At 41.7% G+C, this 24,781-nt stretch overlaps 1 protein-coding gene across 2 annotated transcripts; it reads left to right on the top strand.

The window, feature by feature from the left end:
* The first annotated feature begins 3,228 nt into the window (after window positions 1-3,228).
* Window positions 3,229-20,808, top strand: LOC309523971 (uncharacterized protein C8orf48). Of its 2 annotated transcripts, none has more exons than XM_082208287.1 (7): window positions 3,229-3,376; window positions 3,683-3,890; window positions 7,606-7,867; window positions 8,921-9,046; window positions 15,346-15,578; window positions 17,113-17,265; window positions 20,075-20,808. In XM_082208287.1, the coding sequence occupies exons 3-7, from the start codon at window positions 7,663-7,665 to the stop codon at window positions 20,177-20,179; spliced, it is 822 nt and encodes a 273-aa protein (XP_082064413.1). In that variant the 5' UTR covers window positions 3,229-3,376; window positions 3,683-3,890; window positions 7,606-7,662; the 3' UTR covers window positions 20,180-20,808. The 2 variants fall into 2 exon arrangements, 1 of the variants encoding a protein (XP_082064413.1); XR_014215699.1 differs by lacking the exon at window positions 3,683-3,890 and having other exon boundaries at window positions 3,232-3,376; window positions 20,075-20,303; window positions 20,377-20,808.
* The last annotated feature ends 3,973 nt before the right edge of the window (window positions 20,809-24,781 follow it).

Here is a 24,781-nt window from a genome sequence, read left to right as displayed (position 1 = left end):
TAGGGCAAGAAGAAATTCCCCTTTTGAAATCCTGGAGAGCTGCTGCCAGTCAGTGTAGACAGTATTGAGTTAGATGGACCAATTGTATAAGACAGTTCCCATGCATGTCACGCCTTGCAGGACTGAAGTGACAAGCATTGCCAACTTTTAACTGGCTCTTCTTTCTGTGCCTCTAGCAGCCATTTGATCTGCATCTATTTACAGTGGTACCTCGGGTTAAGTACTTAATTCATTCCGGAGGTCTGTTCTTAACCTGAAACTGTTCTTAACCTGAAGCACCACTTTAGCTAATGGAGACTCCTGCTGCTGCCGTGCCGCTGGAGCCCAATTTCTGTTCTCATCCTGAAGCAAAGTTCTTAACCCAAGGTACTATTTCTGGGTTAGCGGAGTCTGTAACCTGAAGCGTCTGCAACCCAAGGTACCACTGTACTCTATATACAGTAAGTAAATCCAATCTATATATATTGTAAATGTATATCACTCCAAGGAGATCATGGTTGTACACAAGGTCCTCTCACCCTCCCCTCCTGTTTTAACCTCGTAACAGGCAGGTTAGGATAAGGGATAAGTGACCAGCTCAAAGTCACTCAGTGAAAACTTCATGGTTAAGTGGGAATCCTAGTTATGACATGTGTGAACATGCTGGGAATGTGGGCTTGGGAGAACACATCTTTGTTTGAGACTATCCTGCCATGTGATACCCAAAATCTTCTTGACACAGTGCATGTGGAAGGTATTGAGGCATTGCTCCCGGGGGGCGGGGTGTAAGTTGCCCCCGATGCACTACCATAATGCAGCATGCTCAACATACAAGCCTAGTAGACCTTCATCTTGATATTGGTTGTTTGGGTACTAACTATAAAAATGATCTTCCTTCAATTGGCTTTAAAGTGCTCTGTTTTTCAGTTTCCACATTTTTGTCATTTTGCTGGGTAGAAATCAGTGGAGTACAGCTGATGGGACTGTAGTTACCTTACCTGGTTCATGGACAGCAGAATTTAAGTGTCCCCCAAGCCCTGAGGGAGGGGACTGAGGATTTTGAAAAATCTGGTAACTGATCTCCCACATTTGACCCTTAGGCTTCAGCTTCTACTTCAGACCATTGCTGTTTTATGGGAAAGTTTTATTGTTTTACTGCTGTTTTACTGTGATTGTTTTAACTTTTATATTCTTGTAGACCTCCTTGGAAGCTCACTGAGCTGAAGAAGACTGGCCTTTTCAATAAGTAATACATTGGCCTCAAAAGCCAGTGCAGGATTCGCTGCAGCACAGTAACTATATTTATTTACTTACAGTGGTACCTTGGTTCTCAAATACCTCGGTACTCATACAACTTGGAACCCAAACACTGTAAACCTTGGTTTGCAAACGTGCTCTGTTTTGAGTGTTACACTTCCATTTTGAGTGCCACACTTCTGTTTTGAGTGCCACTTCCATTTTAAGTGTTACGCTGAGGTCTGTCTGGTTTTGCTATTTATTTTGCTTTTTTGTTTCTGCTGCTCTTTTTTTGTGTGTGTGTCTGTGTGGAGCCCAGTTCAGCTGATTGAGTGACTGCAGTGCATTTTTTATTGCTTTCATTTTATGAATCAATGGTCTCGTTAGATAGTAAAATTCATGTTAAATTGCTGTTTTAGGGGTTGTTTTTAAAAGTCTGGAACAGATTAATCCATTTTGCATTGCTTTCTATGGGAAAGTGCCCTTTGGTTTAGAAACACTTTGGTCTTGGAACAGACTTCTGGAACGGATTAAGTTTGAGAACCAACGTACCACTGTATTTTCTTTTAAATATTTCCAACGGGGTGCTGCTTGCAGTTCATTCCTGTAAACAAAATCTACATGAAATAAGCAAGGCAATAAAAATGTATATATTCCTTAAAGCCCTAATGTTAAATATTAATATTAAATGAAGACAATGTAGCAGCTACAGAAAAGTACTGGACTATCCTAATGCTGGTGGTGAATCACGGTATGAAAGCAGAAATGTTAGAAGTGTGTAAGAAAAGGTTTTGGGGAACCTCAAAGCAGGGGTAGCTAACTCCTCTTCTCAAGGCCTGATCTGGTCCCCAAAACAAAATTTCATGCCACTTCCCAAGAGTCCAATAATTTTGCCAGCGGAAGCAAAAACTAAACAGACTCAGTTCTGTGGTTAGCAGAGTGATTTAAACAATCTACCCAGCCCAATGTCTTTACGGCATAGAATTCCATGGCTTTGGGAAGGTTATTGGTTCTCTCTTCTTTAAGGAAACATTGCAACAGATCTGCCCTAATGTCAGGAAGCAGGAGAACTTCAATACTGTAGTTGTGTTTATTTATGAACAACAGATCAGCAACTCAGGGGAGCAGCTAGGACGGCCATTGCAGTGTAGTGGCTAGAGTGTCAGACTAAGATCTGGGAGATCAAGGTTCAAATCCCCACTTAGGCCTTGGGCCAGTCATGCGCTCTCAGCCTAACCTACCTCGCAGGGGTGTTGTGATGATAAAATGGGGTGGGGGGGAGAGGAAAACTGTGTACACCACCTTGAGTTGCTTGGAGGAGAGGTGGGATATAGGTACAGTGGTACCTTGGGTTAAGAACTTAATTTGTTCTGGACCTGAAACTGTTCTTAACCTGAAACTGTTCTTAACCTGAGGTACCAGAACATGATTTCTGTTCTCATCCTGAAGCAAAGTTCTTAACCCGAGGTACAACTTCCAGGTTAGCGGAGTCTGTAACCTGAAGCGTTTGTAACCTGAAGCATTTGTAACCTGAGGTACCACTGTATAATAAATAATACACAGGCAAGACTAAAGTTCCAACCAGTTCCTAGTGACCCACACACCAAGAAAGAGGATGGTCATTTGTACTGGAGAGAAGGCGCATCTATTAGGCCACACCCACTACAGATGGGGATGCAACATTCTCCTGCTCTAATCATCCTGTCAGAAATACCCTGATTCCTGCTTGAGCACATGTGTGAGTGTGGGTTGGTCACATCTATCTGGACATGTGCAGACCGCCTGCTTTAATTAAGTATTTAAATATTCCTATTACATTACATAAATGTCTCGCCGCCACCACCACACACACACACACACGACATCGCTCCAAATTATTTGTGGTGGGATTCTGGCTAGGGCAGGTGAAATTGTGTCTTGCTTGGCAACCCCAAAACCTGCAAAGGACGATCGCGCTGAATGCGGGTGGGAGGGAACATCAGACCTAGATGCAAACCAACCACTCCAAGCAGAACCCGAGAGCAACGGCAACGTGAGCGGGAGGGAAGTTAAGAGCGTGACACCCGCTGCTGCCTCGCGGGAGCCATGGCAACCGCAGCGAGCGGCCTTCGACAGGGAGCGAGGCGGGCTGGGCTTTGATTCAAAGCCAAGCTGCATTTAGGTGAGAGGCTCGCGGGGGGGGGGGGGTTTGAAAACAAATGCATGTAGCCAGTCTATCTCTGGCGTTTCCTCGTCTTGGGAAAAGGAGGCCCAAAACGCCTACTCCCCCCCCGTCTTCTTATGGTGTCTCCCCCCCCATCCTACATTTAAGAAGAGAGGATTTAGTCACGAACGCTCCCCCTTTTTTCAGAGTTATCATTTAGCTCTGCGTCGCTGTGCTAGGATGTAGCAGCTGCTTAACCTGGCAACCAGCTGCCCAGCTTTTATCGGCTGTGGCTGCTTTTATTAATATTGGTCTACCTTACAGGGGTGTTGTAAACATAGGAGTGCTGAGTTAGGCTGTTGGCCCATCTACTTCGGAATTATCTACCCTCTACAGTTCACCATCTGGCAGTGGCCACCCCAGCCCCTGGGGTTTCAAGCACGGGTCTGTTCCTGGAGATGCTGCGTTTTGAACCTGAGACCTTTTGCAATGCAGAGCTCTGCCCCTGAACTATGTGGCCCTTTTCTCATAGGTCCAATGCGAAATGAGTGGTGAATAGTAATAGTAATCACAATCAAGTATTTGAAAGGTTCAGAATGCTTTGTACAGTGCTACCTCCAGTTACGTACGCTTCAGGTTACAGACGCTTCAGGTTACAGACACTGCTAACCCAGAAATAGTACCTCGGGTTAAGAACTTTGTTTCAGGATGAGAACAGAAATCGTGCAGCGGCGGTGCAGCGGCAGCGGGAGGCACCATTAGCTAAAGTGGTACCTCAGGTTAAGAACAGTTTCAGGTTAAGAACGGACCTCCGGAATGAATTAAGTGGTTAACCTGAGGTACCACTGTATTCAGTTAAAAACAACTCTGTATAGGCAACTACCCATTTATGTGTGTTAAAGGCACTGTGCATGCACGCATCACCACGAACCCAGAAGTGGCACCCCAAAAGAGTGAGAAAACAGCAAAAAAAACAAAAACAAGAGAAAGCGCCTAGCAATCCTTTGTACGCGCAATCTTGAGAGCCCTTGCACCAGTACATTTGAGACTTGTGGAGAGTTGGAGTTTGAGCACGGAGGTTTGGAGGGAGCAGTTGTGGTGTTTGCAGGCTTTTTCTATGGTGTTCCTGATATATACGATTTCTCTTAAATGTGTGGTCTGTGAAGCTGTTGACCTAACTCTTAGTCCTTATTCCCAGGCAAAACAATAGGTAAAGGTAAAGGTACCCCTGCCCGTACGGGCCAGTCTTGACAGACTCTAGGGTTGTGCGCCCATCTCACTCTAGAGGCCGGGAGCCAGCGCTGTCCGGAGACACTTCCGGATCACGTGGCCAGCGTGACGAAGCTGCTCCGGCGAACTGGCACCAGAGCAGCATACGGAAATGCCGTTTACCTATTTATCTACTTGCACTTAAGGGTGCTTTCGAACTGCTAGGTGGGCAGGAGCTGGGACCGAATGACGGGAGCTCACCCCGCCGCGGGGATTCAAACCGCCGACCATGCGATCGGCAAGTCCGAGGCGCTGAGGTTTTACCCACAGCGCCACCCGCGTCCCTAGTAGGCAAAACAATACGTAATCCTGAATACACATGGGAATAAGCTTCACTGACCACAACAGAATTTGCTTCTGAATGAAGAAGCATCAGGATGTGCTGTCAGGATATGTAACTGCATCTGTGCAGATCTCACCTGTCCCTTTGTTGCCATAGCCTGAATTTAGATTGCCTGCTGAAGTCACCCAAGTATTCTAATTGGTTCCCGACTATAAACTTGCCGACTATAAAGTTGTCAGGAACATGCCAAGTTGGTCCTTTTTAAACATGGACAGAAGGTAATTTCTGCTGCGCTGCTAAACAATGCTTGGGTGCTTAAATAATATAAAAGAGCATTTATCCAGTGTACCTTCTGGATACATGATAGTCCTGATAGTATCATTGAAGTAAAATGCATTTGTGCTTGTTTAAAAAATATGGGACCTTATCTTCTCAATTCTTTTAGAGGGTTATTTCTTTATGTATGAAGGTTTTTTGCTTTTAAAATTAGGCTATCAGTGTGCAAATATTTATTATAGAATATGTAATTTTTATCATGCCAATGTGTACTAGAGGCAGTTTGATCTTAGCTACAGAAAAAGGAATTGTATTTCCCTGCTAGAGTTAATTGTTTTGCTTGTGGTGGTGGATTTTTTCTTTTATTTTGATACTGGTCTGTCTCTGTAAAGAAAAAATGCTTAACAAAATAGAATCTAAAGTACCTGCCAATTTTTCTGGGCTTGTAGGATTTATAAGTACAGTGGTACCTCGGTTTAAGGACAATCCGGTTTAAGAAAGGTTTGGTTTACAAACTCCGCAATACCGGAAATAGTGTCTTGGTTTGAGAACTTTACCTTGGTCTAACAACGGTGGAAGGGCACCGGCGACGGGAGGCCTCATTAGGAAAAGTGTGCCTTGGTTTAAGAACGGTTTTGGTTTAAGAACGGACTCTGGAACCGATTAAGTTCGTAAACCGAGGTACCACTGTATTAAGCAATAATCTTATTTAAAGCTAGAGGTGGGAAACTGCTCTGAGTGCTCTGTCACTTGAAAATATGTTCAAGTGATACGAAACCTTTTATTATATGCTTCTCTGTTACTCATCCATGCATTTCCAGACCTTATCTGTGACCATTAATTTTTTTTATAAAAATAATACTTGCAGCATTAGCCTGTTTAGTGTGGACAGGCAATTCCCTATTGATGTTCCAGGGTTACTGTGTCTTTTAATTAAAAGTTTTATCTAAGTATTTATGTAAAGTTTGCAGAGTAAAAAAACAATGATAGTGAATATCACTTGTATTCACATGTGTGATTTCAATTTCTGACGAGGAGCATGCAGCAATTTCTCACCCAAAAGACTCACACTATTGTCACTCACTCTGATATCTTCCTAATACTAGGCAGAGGCTCTTGATTTTCACAGGCTTTAAAGCTTTTCAACCTCTTCACTTTTATGGTTTATTTATGGGGTGCTGCTTTAATAGAGTTACTGTTTTGTGTTTTGCTTATTTTATTGCATTAATTGTTGTATCATGCTTTAAATATTTTATTGTAAGCTGCCTTGATAATGTATTTGTAGGGCAGAGTATACATCTAAAATGTATTTCACAAGTTCTTAGGATATACATTGGCTGCCATATTGTTTTTGATTCAAAATTATTGAACCTAAATGGCTTGAGACTGGGATACCTGAGTTACTGTCATATTCTGTAAGAGCCAAATGGCCTTGGTGCCCTAGTTGGGAAATTCAGTGCCAAGCAAATTTGTCTGGTGTCATGATTACGTACTGTCTTTTCAGTATTAGGCAAACTTCTTTTTACCTGTGCTTTCAGTGCCCAGTACAGTGGTACCTCGGGTTAAGAACTTAATTCATTCCAGAGGTCCGTTCTTAACCTGAAACTGTTATTAACCTGAGGTACCACTTTAGCTAATGGGGTCTCCCACTGCAGCCGCGCCGCCAACATGTGATTTCTGTTCTCATCGTGAAGCAAAGTTCTTAACCCGAGGTACTATTTCTGGGTTAGCAGAGTCTGTAACCTGAAGTGTCTGTAACCTGAAGCGTCTATAACCTGAGGTACCACTGTAATTTTACTCCTTCTGTTCCTTTTTTGTGCTCTTTTTTTTTTTTTTTTTTTTTGGAGGGGAGGGTGGTTATTCACATGTGTTAGGTGCTTTTTTAATAAGCTACATTAAGCCTTGCTTTAAGAGAAATTGGAGTATAACATTTCATAAAACAAATAATGACTGTATTGGGGTACAAGCTTTTGTGTACTAGTAATCCTCAAAAACTTTTAGGTCACAATAAATAGATTGTAGTTCAGTTAGCCTTACTCCCAGGCACACACAGCATTGTAGCCTTAAGTTTGTACCCAGTGTTAGTCATACTGGGAGTAAAACCATTAAAATTAATGAATGTGACTAACAGATCCATTAATTTCAATGGGTCTGCTTTGAGTGTGAATTTGGATGCAGCCATTAGTCTCTAAGATGCCACTTATTTTATTTTTTGCTACAACAGACTAACATGGTTATCCTCTTGGATTTTATTCATAAATGTGGGGATTGTGCAATTAATCACTGGTGGTATTGCTGCATTTCAGACTAATATTCAGAGTTCATTGCTGACTGTTGTGCTGACAGTGTACAGAGTGATATTTTTCTATTAGCTCCCTAGTATTACATCTATAATTAATTTTGCATTGATTATTTTTAGTCGAACATCCTTATAACTAGCTGGGCAGACAACTCTGGGACGCATGTATCAGAGCAGATGGACCTGAGGAGGCATTGCAGCAGCTCCATCCCAGACTATTCAGAGGATACGTTTACATCTTTCAGTGAAGGAGAGGAGGAAACCTACAGACAATATGAAAATGACCCATTTGAATCTTATTACTCTGGAGAGGAGTCAGAATGCCGTGCTGTGTTGGATCTGTCTGAAAGCATATGGCAATCATCAAGTCAAAATGATGAAGGTGTGTTAGGTTCCCTATGCATTTTTATCAGTTCTTCATTCAATCCTATGATTAGTGGGAGGAGACTTAGATCAGCAAAAATGCAAAGGAAAGCAGAAGGGGGGAAGACAGAGAAAGGGAAACGTCATTTGCAGTGTTCACAGCAGAACACTCAGAATACTGGTTTACCAGGTCAGAATGTTATTTTTGCTTGAAGACACTTAGCAATACTGTACAGGAAGCATTATGCGCCAAGGAGGAAGTGTAGATGTTTAGTGGTGGTGATGGTAGGAAGACCTCCCATCTTCCATGTGTCTTGGGTTCACCTGAGTAAGTGCAGGTGGATCACTAACTTCCCTTTGCTAGGGTGACAATTGTGGACAATTGTGCTAGAGAGACAAAGCTTTCTGCTAATGTAAGAGAAAGGCAGCGATGTAGGAGGCAACTAATACAGGAAAAGCTGAGGAATCCTGCACCCATTTCAGGTTCTGTACTTGTGCCATCCTTTCACACCAGTGATAACTATTGAGCAAAACAGTGCAGAAGGCTCTACACACATTTTCCTCATACAAGCCTGCTCTTAGTTCATGTTGTACAGCCAGACCATTCAGCCCAGGCTAACAGTGGCTGCATGCCCATGTGTTGCAGCAGCAGGGAAGGGTGGACATGGCAAGAGGTGGTAGCTATTCTGTATAAGCATTAATGTGAAAAGTGGATGACATGCCATCTAAAGTATATTTACACAGAAAATTAGCCCTAATGAGTTCACCAGCACTCAATTTAAGGAGAGCATAGGATTGCAGCCCTACTGTTCATCCTGTGTACATTTAATTGAGTGTAACATCTATTGTGCATGGAATGAATATGAATATAAGAAGTGTTGGGGCTAAACTGGACCTGCACCTGGTTCTATGTCAGGTGGCTTTCCTTCTTTGATTCCTGTGATTTCCAGGGCATGTACATTACAGGAAAGTTGCCCCACGTGAAGGCCTGTTTATTACTCCTTTGTGTGTGTGTGCATGTTTTACTCTGTTCCAACTCTGTCCTCCTACATACATTGCCTTTCCCCCCCAGATCAAAAATCAGAAGTTTTGGAATCTGCAGTTGTAAGAGAATATTTAACTAGAAAATGGATCAGTCTCCTGAATGAAAACAAGGCTAGCACTCGGCTAGCTAAACCTGCCATTGAACCAATTAACAGTGAGTCAGTTTTTAGATGTAACTTGTAAATCATTCATTCATTCATTCATTCATTCATTCATTCATGTAGTCCATTTGACTGTTGGACAGTCTGTACTCACTTCCAGTCTTCTTCTTCTTCCCTGCAAAGGATTTGAACATAATTTCTAAGTGAGGCCACCACTGCAACTCAATGAAGCTTGCAGGGACTTCCTTCTTTCCCCTGATAAGCATCCTCTTTCTGCTTTTCAAATTCCCCAGCTTCAGTTCTTTGAAATAATTTGTGGGCCTGGTGTCTTTTGGGCAAGGGGGAGGGAGTGAATCTGCCCAGTAGATTGTGATTCACCTCCACCACCATTATTCCTAATCTGTCCTTCACCCTAAGGTTCTAGGGTACATTACAACACACTAGTAAAAACCATGTCGGAGTGAGTTCTGGAAGACCTGCTCCCTGCCTTGCAAGCCTCCTCCATCTGACCTGGGAGGTAGGGGCCCTGACTGAAAAAAGCTGAGGCTTTTGGGCTGGGATATTGTTTAGTGGTTTTTGTTGGGGGGAGGTGTCACTGTGAGTTTTTTGTATGTTTATATTAGATACTGTGATTTATTTGGAAAGTGTTTAGTTTGGTTGTGTATTTTCAAATATTTTAGGTATTGTTTAACTATTTTTGTTATGTTGTAGTTACGTATTTTTCATGTCTTGAGCATGGTTTGAACTGTGCAAAGGTGGCATACAAAGATGTAAAAACAGATTAAAGCAAGTTACAGTCATAGAAATTGTTTACTCAGAGGTCTCAGGCAAATGTCCAACAACCAGAGATGCTTAAAAAAATTAATTGGAATTGCCAGGGAATGAAGTTGGAACATATGCACACACAGTGCATGCCTGTCTTGCCCTTATTGGCTTTTTGGTCTTTTGGCCCTTATCTCAGCTGCTTTGTGAGGAGGCCTTTGTGTGAGACAGTGTGACCATTTTAGCTGTTTTCATTCTTGGAAGTTTTTGCATTTTTATTTCGTCTTAGCATTTGGGTGCTTCCCAAGTTTAAGTGTGTGCATTTGAAGCAATGATTCAAGTGAAAAAGTTGATGCAAATGCAGCTGGTAGGTCAAGGATGGGGAACCTCTGGCCAAGCCATGCCTGCTGGCCTTTCACTTGACATCATATATTACTTAAGGTAGGGCAGGTAAGGACATGGCTGGGCCAAAATGGGTTTGCATGGGCAAAAAACAGCTCACATGCAGTGTTGTAGCTAGTAGCTCGGTTACCTAGGGCAGTGCGTGTGAGCGGACACAAGCCCCATGCTGCTGTTTCGGGCAGCGCACAGCCTGCAGGCGCCCAAGCCACCGCATCACTCCCAGAAGAGACAAGTGGCTTGGGCAGGCCCCGTGGTAAGTGCCGCCCCCCACACTGTGGTGCCCAGTGTGCCCTGCTCCCACCCCCCCTACCTATGCCTCTGCTCACATGTCATCATTGTACTCCATCCGACTGCTAAACCTAATAACAATAACAATTATTATTATTATTATTATTATTATTATTATTATTATTATTTTATTTTATTTATATGCTACCCATCTGATTGGGTTGCCCCAGCCATTATAGGTGGCTTCCATCAAATTAAGGCATCAAACACAGCAAATCATCAAAGTCAGATCGTTGTTTATTTCTTTGACATCTGACAGGAGGACATTCCACAGGGCTGGAGCCACTGCTGAGAAGGCCCTTTGCCTGGTTCCCTGTAACCGGGTGGAAATTGCTAAAATGTCCGGGAACATCTGGACATAAGGGAGTCCATGTTGGAAGTGTAGATTTTGGCGAATTTCATTAAAAAACACAACTCAATCCCCCCCCCCTTTTTTGAGATTTTGCAGAAAAAGTTCAACAGCTTTGGGCAAAACTAAAAATGACTTTGCCCATCCAAAAAGAAAGCTAAACAATTTTGTGCTGTGTTCAGATTTTCACTTTTTGAAATATGGCAACCCCATATTTATGGGTACATAAATCTTGATTTTAACTGTTAAAGCCTCTACAGAAAGCTTTGACAACAAGCACCAGCGTACAGAATTCTGCCTTCAAAAGTGTTAGCATAGGTTCCTTGACTTGGCTTTCTGATCTTCTAGCAAAAACTCTATTAAATTGTGTTATGTTTGGGTCAACCAATATAGTCTTAATCACACCAGTAGCATCTTGTGAATGCTCCTTTGAAGACAGAACAGTAACAGAACAGTGAAATAACTGCATATGCTTTTATATTCTAAAGCCCCAAAATGCATCCCTGGGTTTTAATAAATGCTGGAATCTACAGCCACAAGAGCCTCTTACAATTTGTTTCATCCACTTGGAATTGGTAGGGACAGCTTCTTAATCGTTTTTATGCATAATTGAAGATTAGCTGCAGGATAATTAAGGCCTACTCACTAAGCCCAGGAAAACATAGCAAAGATTATGGGATAATACATACAGTGACCTGCAATCTCGATCACACGCTGTCTGTACAGTGGTACCTCAGATTAAGTACTTAATTCATTCCAGAGGTCCGTTCTTAACCTGATACTGTTCTTAACCTGAAGCACCACTTTAGCTAATGGGGCCTCCTGCTCTGCCGTGCCGCTAGAGCACGATTTCTGTTCTCATCCTGAAGCAAAGTTCTTAACCCAAGGTACTATTTCTGGGTTAGCGGAGTCCGTAACCTGAAGTGTCTGTAACCTGAAGCGTATGTAACCCAAGGTACCACTGTAGTCCATTGGCAGTAGGAGTACAATATGGGCATGTCTTTAAGTTAACACGTTACATTAGAAACTTGACAGTACCAAATTATCAGATGTTATTCACCAAAGCCAGACTAAACGTCTTTCCTTCTACAGTGTTGGATGGCAGGTTGAGAGGAGTTCTCTAACAGGATAGACTTTGCTCGTGTGCCCAAGACATCGATTCTATACAACATATTTTGCTGCACTGTTCGAAATACGAGCAAGCCAGGGTTGAACTGATACTACCCTTGCTGGAACCTTTCCTGGGAAAATCAGAGGCTCACTATGTCAGGTTCCTATTGGAAGACCGGACAAATGCTAGAACATTAGCAATGGCGAAGTTTTTATCAGTGGTTGCATGAACCAATGATACCTATCTCTAAGTCTGAACAAAATGTTTGTTTAACGTGGAGGTAGGCTGTCTGAATTGTGTATTGCTTTGTAACGATTTGTTGGGTCTCTGGACCATAATAATGATTGATTGATTGATTGATTGATTGACATAGCAATTTGTACGTTTGAAGTATCCCTTTTCAGGTAATGCTGCAAAATAAAAAAATAAATCCAGCCTTTGAGTGATACTGTGAAAGATGACTCAAATGTTTACTTATGAAATGCCCTAGATAGCAGTGTGCTTGAAATTACCCATTGAAGTTCCCTGAACGAACAAATGTCCAGAAACCCTGCTGAGAAATCCCTTTAATATTTTCAAGGTGTTTTGCAATATCTGTTACAAACTTTGAGTTTGGGCATGTTGTGATTGCCAGCAACACATTTTCCTCTGTTCCCCTGTTTATGTGTAATTAGTTTAAATCCAGTGATAGATAATTGGTTGGTCATAATCAAGGTATTGCCCTTCTGTGGGATATATATATATATATATATGCAGGTTTTGGTGTCTTCGGGTGTCTTCCCGTGTAAGAGTCGGGGTGTCTGGGCGACGTTTCGACGAGGTCTCACTCGTCATCTTCAGGCTGGTGCTTTCGGCTTCTTGTTACTGGAACAGAGCAGAATCTGGTGTTTGAGTTCCTATAAATACTGTTGAGGGGTGTGGTGTATAGCCTCCAACGTTCTGGGCAGAGAGGAAGTTCCTAGATTAGTGTGCCTTTTCTTCTTTTGTTCCTTAATTACTTGAGGGATGGATATCAAGTAATTAAGGAACAAAAGAAGAAAAGGCACACTAATCTAGGAACTTCCTCTCTGCCCAGAACGTTGGAGGCTATACACCACACCCCTCAACAGTATTTATAGGAACTCAAACACCAGATTCTGCTCTGTTCCAGTAACAAGAAGCCGAAAGCACCAGCCTGAAGATGACGAGTGAGACCTCGTCGAAACGTCGCCCAGACACCCCGACTCTTACACGGGAAGACACCCGAAGACACCAAAACCTGCATTCCTGTACCCGTGAAAATCTACGAAAGCAAATATATATATATATATATATATATATATATATATATATATATATATATATATATATATGCAGGTTTTGGTGTCTTCGGGTGTCTTCCCGTGTAAGAGTCGGGGTGTCTGGGCGACGTTTCGACGAGGTCTCACTCGTCATCTTCAGGCTGGTGCTTTCGGCTTCTTGTTGCTGGAACAGAGCAGAGTCTGGTGTTTGAGTTCCTATAAATACTGTTGAGGGGTGTGGTGTATAGCCTCCAACGTTCTGGGCAGAGAGGAAGTTCCTAGATTAGTGTGCCTTTTCTTCTTTTGTTCCTTAATTACTTGAGGGATATCTTGGGTGATTTCATGAGTGATATTCTGAATACCACTGGGTAGGTCATTAAGTGTAGATTAGTTGCTAAAGCTTTCGTGTCTTGACCTTTTGAGCTTGTGAAGAGTTTTTCTGAGAAGATGGCTGTGCTGCATTTAGTTGTGCTCTGGCTTGGCTTCGTGTATAGGGGCGAGCTGTGGTTTTGTGCCAGACACTCCGACTCTTACACGGGAAGACACCCGAAGACACCAAAACCTGCATTCCTGTACCCGTGAAAATCTACGAAAGCATATATATATAGTCTCTGCAGCTTGCAATTGCAGCTATATAATATATGGGATGCAGTTGAATTTTGTAGTTTGAGGCTTTAAGTATCTGTTAGACAGGGTTTGCAGTTCAGTAGTTAGTAGACATTATATACATTATTATTACATTCTTCTGCTGAGATTGTGGAGTTCTTTTTTGCCTTTTGCACAGTTGTTGCAGATAAAAAAGAGTGTTGGAGAGTTTTAGTTTGCTTTTTTTTACAAACTTTGTAAAAAGTCTGCGAAATGAATGACAGGTGAAACTTCAGCATTTTCATAGAACTGTAGAGTTGGAAGGGACCCTGAGAGTCATCTAGTCCAACTCCTCAATGCAGGAATATCATTTAAAAACAAACAAACCAGAAAAGCACTAGCATTGTATATGAATATAATTTATTTAAGGTTGACCAATGAAAATAAAATTTTAAAGAATCTAACATACATAGGATCTTTATAAGATAAAAAGAAATCAGAAAGCAATTACAACCTTCTAAGAGAAATTGCAGTGTTTAGAAATTTTGCAACTTGCTTTGTAAAACAGCAACAACAATAATTAGAGGACCACCACCCCCCGCTAAACAATCAGCAGAGACTCTTAAAATCATCCTAGATATTATCTTGCCCACCATTAAAGAATACAGTGACTACATATAAACAAAGCATGAGGCACTACTCCACCTCTTCTTTATTACAAAGAAATCATCTGCTATCTACAGGAGCTTCTTACAGCTACCCTCTAAAAACATTGAGGATATGGTATTAAAGTTTGTTATAAAAAAAATTTTCCCCTGTATTTCAGAACAGATACCCAGTTCGAATAAGGTATACCATTCTCATAAATAGAGGCAGGTAAACCCTACACCCAGGGCTTGGACTGCCAAACTTGTCAGCAGTGCACCTGTGGAGCTACAGGTCCCCAGCTGAGCATAGCTAGGGCTGTGAGCATGTGGCCCTCTTGCAAAAGCCCACATCCCACTGGTGGTCTGTTCAGGAAGGGGAGAAAGAAGCCCTCTCTCATCTGTCATCCATGGATGAGCTGTTTTGGTTATTATCTATATGCATCCAAAGCCCCAGCTGTTTAACACATAATCTGTTGGATTAGAGCCTAATAGCTGCCTAGAATTATTTTCTGAATATTTTTTCATGTATTTTCCTCATGCACATTGTAATTCCTGATTTAAAAGGAGTCAAATTAAGCAATTATCTGAAACTGTTTTCATTAATGTCTGCACTGAGGGTAATTCTTGTGTCACTTTTATTTACCACATTTCCATTTTCTTTTAATTACCACAAATTCTGCTGTAATATCAAGCATCTAATTATTTTTTTGAAACACATGCTTCCCCCTTTGTTCTAGGGCTATTTATTTTCAGTTGTTTTCATGGAGAGGCTTGTAGTCTGCATAGAGCGTATTGTACACTCCGAGTTGTGGGAATACTAATTCCTGAAGACAGGTTGCACAGATGGGAGTTGGAGGAGTCTTTTCCTGCCTCTTCAAGTAGTCATATTTATATGTATGTATTTTTTTTGCTGGTGCAATATTGACAGAAATTATTGAGGTATCTGAGGAAGAACTGAGTGCTCTACAAACCTTTTGTGCCATCAAAATAAATCAGCTCCATAATATGCCAAGCCCAATGCCATTGAAGAGGAGCAAGCATAATGAACAGAGGCACGCATTCACTTCAGAGAAGCCGTTGACATTTGATTTGAATTGCACTGTCCCTGATCAACTACTGAACAGACTCCGTCTGAAAAATATCAAGGAGATACTGAAACAGGTACTAAAAGAAGGAATGGATCTGTCTTTAGTTCCAGGAAATGTTCCTGGCAAATGTTGATTATCTTTGCTAATACAGATGTTGAGACTTGACAGGTACTGATCCTTTTATGTATATTATTGTCATTAAATGACAAAGTTCTTTTCTTAGCACTGAAACTAAAACATGAGGTTGGGCTTGTTTTTTCCTTGCATTACTAATGCAATCCATATTTCAACCAAACTATTTTTGTTTACCATCACATGATCTCACAAAACACATTAATGTGTACATTAGTGCAACTCAGCTCTCTTAAAGTTTTTTAACATTCATGGTATTGGGATCTTGTTTGTTTTTTAAAAATGAGGCAAAGCAAATTTGTATTGTGATTAATGTAATTAACTCTAGTTCTTCTTTAGTGCCTTTTTTGTTTCAGACTACTCTTGAGTATGAGCAGGGGTGCTCTGTGATGTCATGATTCCAAAAAGATGGTGATGGTAGTGCAAAAATTGCTCATTCCAAGTCTTGCTCATTCAATTTTGTGTGAAAGATTAAATGTCCCAAAAGCACTATAAGAATGTGTCCTTAAAAGAGGACTTGTACCCAGATCAGCAAAACCCAAGCCCAATTCTCTGTCTGATTGGGAAACCAAATGCAGTTATGAGTTTCAGGGATGCCCTTGAAGGATGTTCTGTCTTCTGGCCACATCCTCTGGAGGTCCTCTGAGGTCTCCTTTTCACAGGGATGTGGTGGAATAGATGAGATGTGTAAAACACAGTGTTACCCAGTAAATACGCATTAACAGCTCTGTGGTATTTTATATGTGGTTGTCTTATGCAGGAATCTTATGTGTAGGTCTTATGTGTTCATATGGAGGACATTGGTAAAATAAGCCTAACTTGCTTATTCTTGGTCCAGTATTGAACCCACATTAATGCATGACTTATAACATTTAACCTCACAAGCCACATAAGTGGGAATATGTACTTGAACTGTGCAGCAATCTGTCCTCCAGTTTTCCAAAGGTTTCTTGCCCCTGCAAAAAAAAAAAGGCTTTAATTCTTCTGCCTCATTCTCAGGGCACTTTACAACGCAGTCCTAACATTGCCTGCTCATAGGTAAGTATAAACTGTGTTATTACCAAACAAGCATGTGTAGGATCAGAAACTTAATAAGTGTTTCAGGATTTCTTTACAGTGGATCCCTTTTTTAAAAAAGTTAGTCTTTTTGATACCTTTCGGTGGCCAAAAGTTTTGGGCATGTTTGCTTATTACAGGAAAAGATGGGTACATACCAGCCATTAAAATACAATAGCTTCAAAAGAATAAGACCAGCCTTAAGTGAAACAGAGGTAGTCTGACTGCACAGGGTATTACATGGGGGGAAAACAAATGTAAATTTAAAAAGTAACTTGGACTTGGTTATTGATCTCATTCTGTGGGGAAAGTTTTTTCATTAAGTAGTTTGCATTGCCTTGGAGAGCATGGCATGTATAAAAGTTAGACATAGACAGTATTTTAATGATTTTAATAGCTATTTCTTACTTTGCTCTCAGGTAGCAGACACTGAAATGCATCAACCTTCACAATGTGCCCATTGCACCAAGAAAAGGGCAGAGCTGGCTGATGATGCATTTCTCCGACGATGGAAGGCCTTGATGGAAGAGGTTTTACTTAAAGAGAAGTTGGAAGACTACATGTATACCAAAGTAAGTCAGGATTTAGGTGGAGAGAGAGGCATTTTAACAGCCTACCAAATAAATATAGATGAATTAGATTCCTGTATTGCAGGGGGTTTAACTAGATGATCCTCAGGTGCTTCCCAACTCTACAACTCTATGATTCTATGAGTATACTTATTTACAAAACTTTGGATTGCCCCAGGTGTCCATGCAAACCTTTTGTTAGTGGTTTATGGCAGACAAAGCAGAATAAAAAGAAAGCAGCTCCCTTCCAGTTTGCAAAGCTTTCCTGTTTAATTCTTGTTAGGTGGTCCTTGTTCCTGTCAGTTGCATGCAGTTGCTCTCTTTCTGTTTTCCTCTTTTGCAGCATGTGGAAGATTGACACTTTACTTTACTGCACAAACTTCATGAACAAAACATCCCCCTTGTTTCCTCTCTGTTCAGCTTGCAAGTTTTGTTCAGGACTCAGAAAAACTGGCTTTCTTGGTTTTTTATCTTGGTGAAATGGTTGTGCAAATTCCCCATGTGCAAATTCCCAATTGCACTGCTGTACTTACCAATTCTACGAGGGACGCAGGTGGCGCTGTGGGTTAAACCACAGAGCCTACGACTTGCCAATCAGAAGGTCGGCAGTTCGAATCCCCGTGACGGGGTGAGCTCCCGCTGCTCGGTCCCTGCTCCTGCCAACCTAGCAGTTCAAAAGCACATCAAAGTGCAAGTAGATAAATAGGTACCACTCCGGCGGGAAGGTAATCGGCGTTTCTGTGCGCTGCTGTGGTTTGCCAGAAGCGGCTTAGTCATGCTGGCCACATGACCCGGAAGTTGTACACCGGCTCCCTCGGCCAATAAAGAGAGATGAGCGCCGCAACCCCAAAGTCAGTCACGACTGGACCTAATGGTCAGGGGTCCCTTTACCTTTACCTTTACTTACCAATTCCAGCCTGTATTGATAGCTTTAGGGCAGCTTCCTTGAGCGTGGTGCCCTCCAGGACTGCAGCTCTCATCAGCCGAGCCAGGACAGCTGAGCAGGAGACTAATCGGAGTTGTAGCCCAAAATAGCTGAAGGGCACCAGGTTAGAGAAGACTTCTCTAGACATTTCCTGGGATGCTCCAGCCCTTTCATTCTTTGTGGTCCAAGCCCCCATTTGGGAACCAATTTAACTGTTCTGTTTCCAAATAGCATTGCTTTTATTTCCATTTCTTTTTTTTTCCTAACCCCCAGTTGCAGATGGGGGATATCATGATCAGAAGTGCAGGGAAGGGAGTGTTTAACCATTTCCCCAGCACAACCATCCCACTGAAAATTCTACTGCAATCATTGCAATAGCGGTCTGCAAGATATAAATGGAGAACACAAGAAGAACTCAATTACGGTTACTATGGGCACAGTCTATGAACAAATGAACCTGGCATGCACCAAGTCTGTCTACTTGAGCCTGTTTCTGTCCTCATACTAGCAGCAGTACTTCCAGGTTCTAGGCAGAGGGGCTTTTCTAGCCCTGTTACTGAGAATAACCTTTAATGGAAGGCACCAGGGTTTGGACCTGGGACCCTCTGCATGTTCTCTTCCACTAAGCCTTTCTGTCTCATTGGTACAGGGATTTTGTTGATAGAAACTTTGTTTGCTCATGCATTTCCCCGCTGTGTTTTCTTGCTGATGCTCAAAATGTATGTCACTGTCCTGGATAATAACCTGTATTTGCTTAATCGGTTTTATATTGCTTTCACAATATATCCAGAGTGCTCAGGGTAGGGAATAGCAGTCATACATTTAATGGAAGAGTGGGTGTTCAATAGAACTCACTGTGCTGAATGTTGTGTCTGGTATCTTATTCATGACACATGAACAGTACATGAATTATTCATGGTACATGAATGTTACATGATAGTAATATTATAAAATACTTTCAGTACTCAAAGCATTTTGTATACATTATCTAGTTGCTGTATTTGAGGCAGCCCTGTTAAGTCAGTTTTATTGGTTTGTTTGTTTATTTGTTTAGGAGTATTTATACCCCGCCTACTAACCAAAGTTCTCAAGGCAACTTACAGTATATATTCAAATAATTAAAATAGATGGTGATACAGAAGTCACTACAGCAGAGCAAAGTTTGTCAGTCCCCACTGCTGCTCTTCTCCAGCATTCCAGCAAATGCCATCCAGCAGCTGAACCTTCTTGCTGTTGAAGAGACTAAATGTCAGTCACATACAGGCCAGGATGTCCTCACTGGGTTGCTGCTACTGATGTCTCTCCCAGGCCCGGCCCTGGGTGCCTCCCTCCCAGTTCTCAGCTAGAAGGTCAAGCAGTCTTTAATTCAGTCCATGTCTCTTTTGGTCTAGGGGTTTCAGGACAGCACTTGAAGGGGTTCCCTTCATGGGGCTTGTGGCAGCCCTTCTTGGGAACCTTGGTCCCATGTTGCAGATGGGATGGGCACTGAAGCTGAGAGCTCACCTAGTGAGCTCATGGAAGAGCAGGGATGGTGAACCAGTTACCCTCTAGGAGTTATTTGACTTCAACTCCCATCAGCTCCAGCCAGCATGGCTCAGTGGTCAGAGATGATGGGAGTTGTAGTCCAGCAACATCTGGAGGGCCACATGTTCCCCATCCCTGTGATAGAGACAAGATTCAAACCAGAGACTTCTGGATTCATAGCTTAGTTTCCTAGTCATTATGCTGCAAAGATGAATAGAATTTCATTTGTTCTTCCATATTCTGGAATTAAGGCATATGCATGGAAATTGCAGCTATAGCAAGCATTACTACATTAAAAAAAAGTAATGGCAAGAAGCTTTTGTCCGAAGGAAAGCCTCTCATCACATCTTTCTCTCCTTCTAGGATTCTCTCACCCTCATTGGAGAAATACACAGATGTCTTCCGAAGCTGTCTGAGGATCCCAGGAACATATGGCAGGAACTGAATGAGAGAGGTCTGAAAGTATAACACCTAGATGGGTTAGAACATTGATCAAATCCGCACAAACTGAGCTATGCAGGATATATTGGACAAACTATTTTCTGGACAGATATGCCCCTTGCGATTGATTTGGTTTCTGGGGTCCAACTCTGCATCCTGCCCCAGAGTCAACAGAGCACTATGCTGCCATTTAACTAAATTTTTTTTTTTTCAGATTATAAAAGGTAGTTTATTCTCATTATCATTCTGATAAGCCATAAGTATGGTTTTGGTGAGTTTCCTTTCATGATTTGGGAGCTGTGCACAGTTGCTTCTACCTGTAAGGAAAACAAATGGCTTTTTTAAGGCAGAGAGATATAAGGAAGATTAGGTTTCTGCACAGTCTGTGTCTGCTGCCACTGCTTAAATTGAAAGCTGGAGCCCCAGGTAGAAGGAGAAACAGTGGAGCAAGAGGAAAGTTCCAAAGGAAGAGCAGAAGAGGTTAAATGAAGTGGGTTTTCTCTATCTTTCTAAAAACACTAACAATATAAACTGGAATTAATCCATTACCCTGAGGATTCCAAGACAAGAGGCAGAGATATTTAAAAAGTAATGTTAGTTTGTTGAACAAAGCAGTTGACAAAACTTGAATAAAATGTTCAAATGCTATTCTTACATTTGCTTTGTTCAATGTCAATTGTTTTTTCCTGTTGTGAAATGTGCAGGGAATATGATTGAAGGGCAGAATAAAAACATAATAATTGTCTCTCGAGACAGATGGATGCCAACCAAGTCCAAAGAAAAGAGGTTTATCTGTCTCTACAAGGGATAAAAGCTCTGAGGTGTGTAGCAAAATCAGAATGTCTGCTGCTGCTGGATACACTTATCCACATATTGTATGTATGAGACCAATCATGGGTGGACCTGAACTAAGTGTACCACCAGGGAGTTTGGGAGAATGTGAGGCTAACGTCCAATATCAATACGAAGGTCTACCAGGCTTGCATGTTGAGCATGCTGGTGTATGGAAGTGAGTTTTGGGCAACTTATACCCACCAGGAGTGATGCCTAAAAGCCTTCAATATGCACTAGGTCAGGAAGATTTTGGGCATCACAAGGCAAGACAGAGTTTCAAACAAGGATGCGCTCTCCCAAGCCCACATTCCCAGCATGTTCTGTCTCAGCAGGGTCTATGCTGGCATGGTCATGTCCACAGAATGGAAGATGGAGGGATCCCCAAGGATGTGCTCTGCAGGGAGATGGCTTCAAGCACCAGTAACTCTGTGTTATAAAGATGTCTGCAAGTGTCACATGAAGGCTAGCAGCATCAGCCTATAGTGCCTGGAGACAGTCAGTCTGGTTGTGTATCCAGCAGTGACAAGAGTAGGAATGACTGCTGGGAGGAGCAAAGAGAGAAGAAATGCCATGGTGCATCTGCAACAACACAACCAGATGCCTTCATCTGTCCCAGCTGCAACAACTCTCCCAACAGTTTGACTTCACCCCTGAAGATGCACTCTTCCATTGCCTCCCAAGACAGATGAATGCCAAGAACAAGCAACATTCTGCACAACTCATCTTAGTACAATATTCACATAGTCCCTTTTCACTTGCAGTAATAGCAAGATATTCCTCATCCATGTAACAGAAGGAAGAAAATACCCTTGATGTTGTGGCATGGTTGCCAGATACCAGTAACTGAACCTTGGCTTTTTGCATCCAATACATGTTTATCTACCACTGAACGTTACAAACAAATGTCTGTTTTTAATATGTACTTTTTACAACACGTTACTGCACAGAAGTACACATATGTTACTGTGGGTACAGCTCATATGTTCAGAAAGTGGCCGTCTTCAAGCTCATGCCATTTCTCGTTACAAGCAGCAACCCAACATTTATTTTTTTGTCTGTGTGGCAACTGTTTCTTCTACCATTGTGGGTTGACTTGGTCACAGAGATGTGAAAAGGAAGCTGATGCATTGGAGAAAAGAGCAAAAACACAGGAGGAAAAGTTGTGGTTACTTTTTCTTTCATTTTTTTTAAATGAAAGCTGGGGAACCAGTGGCTCTCCAGATGTTGTTGGACTCCAACTCAGCCAGTGTAGTCTCCCCACCAACATGGCCAGTGCTCATGGATGATAGGTGTTGTAGTCCAGCAACATTTGGAGGGCCACAGCAGGTTTGACCCCCATAAGGCACAACATGTTTATTCCTGCATTGCAGGGAGTTGGGCTAGATGACCCTCAGGGCCCCTTCCAACGCTATAATTCTGTGGTTCTGTGATTCAGTTTCCTCATCTATATTACATCCTCATCTATATTACATCTAAAATGGGTTAAAGCAGGTTCCTATATTCTTAAATTGAGCCTTGCACAGTCCGCTACTATGTACCCTGCTTCCTGTCAGATTGGTTGTTATCACAGAGCAAGTGAGACCTAGCCCAAACATGAGTTCCGTAAGCACAAGGTATGTTCTTTGTCCTTGTCAGGACTTCCTGTTCCCTCCTAATGTCTCTGTGATGGGCTAGTGACAGGACTCAGCTGTTTTCCCCTAGTGCTTATGCACCTCTGAATTAGATCTGGGAGTTCCTGTATGAACACAGCGGGCAAGTGTGTGCCACCTGTTGACTGGTACCAGTGCCATCAGCCTGACTTCCTCTAATGTGTTTTGAGCCACCAATATGCCCTACTAAGGACATTCAAAGTGTATCCTTCTTAAAGACATAAGTGGTCACTGCTTATATATTTGTTTTATTTAGTAATAAAATAATGTTCTTCTGTTCCCACTTATAATCATGTGTATGATCCATAAATACATTTTTCAAAATATCTCTGTAGCAGTTAAACAAGAATTGCCTTTTAAATCCACATTTTAGTATTCTTAATAACCATTTTATGTTTTGAATATTTTTTTAGTTAGTTTCCTTCTGCAGGTTTTTTTTTTTTTTACAATGGTCACATTTTTTTGCCCTCAAAGAAAGACTTAGATCATTCTCACAGTTTTACAGCTCATTGAAAAATATGCAATACACTAGCTAATGATAATTGCAAGCAAGCTATATATACTTTAGCAGGATGGTTGAATGTCTATATATACATGCTACCTACTAAAACCCTACTAAAACAAAAACAAAGTCAAAAACTTGTTCTGATGTTATATCCAACACTCCAGCTAGAAATAATTTCTTGAGTATGCTACTCACATCAAGTCACTGTCTTTTGCATTATGTCAATGTTGTAAGCTATGGAAATAGAAGCATGCCACTGTAAGCTTGGCTAAAAGGAAGAGTAAAGTGGGTTTAGGTTTGAAAACAGGGTTGCAAACCAGTTAAATAAATCTTAGTTGATTAATCATAATGAGTTTTAAATAGGTCTGATTATGAATAAAATAAATCATTCTGAAGGGGGAGGAGAATTTTCTGTTGTGTATATTGGCTATTTGAAGTGGAAGCCCAAAGTCCTATTTAACATGTGGAATAGATGCCTGTTCTTTTGGATCCCAGGCCCAGCCATAGGATTTAAAATACTGGCCTTTAAACTATTCCAATGAAATTAATGCATGTCAGGTCTGAAAATGTAGTTATATCCTGAGGGTGCTTTGCTTGCTTTAGGGCAGGGGTTAGCCTAAGGCCCATGGGCCACAATTAACAACAATGTGTTTTTGGTGTGTGTGTTTTTTTAAATGTTCCTTTTCCAATTATGTGGTTCTCTTGCAATATGGAGATACTATTTTTTTTTAAAGATCAAGGGAAGAAGGTCTCCTTACATAGCTAGAAACCTTTATTTAAGAGGGAGATGTTGGCAGGTTGCGGAATTGCAAGAAATACACCCCCCCAAAAAAACTTAGTAAAATCAACACCTATGGGAGGGGTGGGTAGCACCCTCTCCCTGCTCCCAACTAAAAGCCCAATGTGGACTGAGCATGTCACAGCAGGCAGCGTAACCTTCCAATAGTTTGACTTTACCACCAAAGGCATACTCATCCATGTTTCCCGAGACAGATGGATGCCAACCTTGTCTAGTGGCCATAGAATGCTGTCTGACTTGCGGGGAGGGAGGGTGAAAACTGTATGAGGAGGAGAATGGAGTGGCTGAAAAAGGAGGAAGAGGCACATAGAAGTTTTTAAAAAAGCAGACAGGGCCAACTCATTGGCTAGAATGGACATTTCCTGATTCCCTCTCAGAAGCCATTGTAAAATGTGAAAGCTGCCTGTAGAAATTGACGGAGAAATCCAGTATTTAATGTTCCTAGGGTGCCAGTGTGTCTACCTCACACCACAAAAAACAAAATGGAGACCTGCGGGTATAGGGTGGTATATAAACTCAATAAAGGAGGAGGAGGACTGAGAATGATTAGTGGTCAAAGAATGCTAGCAGCAGTGTGTGTGTGTGTGTGTGTGTGTGTGTGTGGAGTGGACTAGCTGGAATCCTGAACAGAAGCTGAGCTACACTGCAACATTTTGTTGCAGTATCCTCTTTGTTACAATTATGTCTCACCTTGTATTGAGTGTCACCTCTGAAAAAATCTGTGTTAACACACATTTCATTTATTTTTACAATGGGATTTTCACCCATCTTCTGTTTGCTTCCATTGCGTTTAATGGAATTCCCATTACGATCAGTGGAATTCTGCATTCGAAACTATTTTA

Source organism: Podarcis vaucheri, assembly GCF_965113315.1.
Source record: "Podarcis vaucheri genome assembly, chromosome: Z".
Lineage (NCBI taxonomy): Eukaryota > Metazoa > Chordata > Lepidosauria > Squamata > Lacertidae > Podarcis > Podarcis vaucheri.
This window is presented reverse-complemented; position numbering and strand designations above follow the sequence as displayed.

Excerpts from the sequence above, each read along its gene's own strand:
- LOC309523971 (XM_082208287.1), top strand. The coding sequence starts at position 7,663 with ATGGACCTGAGGAGGCATTGCAGCAGCTCCATCCCAGACTATTCAGAG. Across the intron at positions 7,868-8,920 it reads ATCAAGTCAAAATGATGAAG|ATCAAAAATCAGAAGTTTTG; the intron begins GTGTGTTAGGTT and ends TTTCCCCCCCAG. Across the intron at positions 9,047-15,345 it reads TGCCATTGAACCAATTAACA|AAATTATTGAGGTATCTGAG; the intron begins GTGAGTCAGTTT and ends CAATATTGACAG.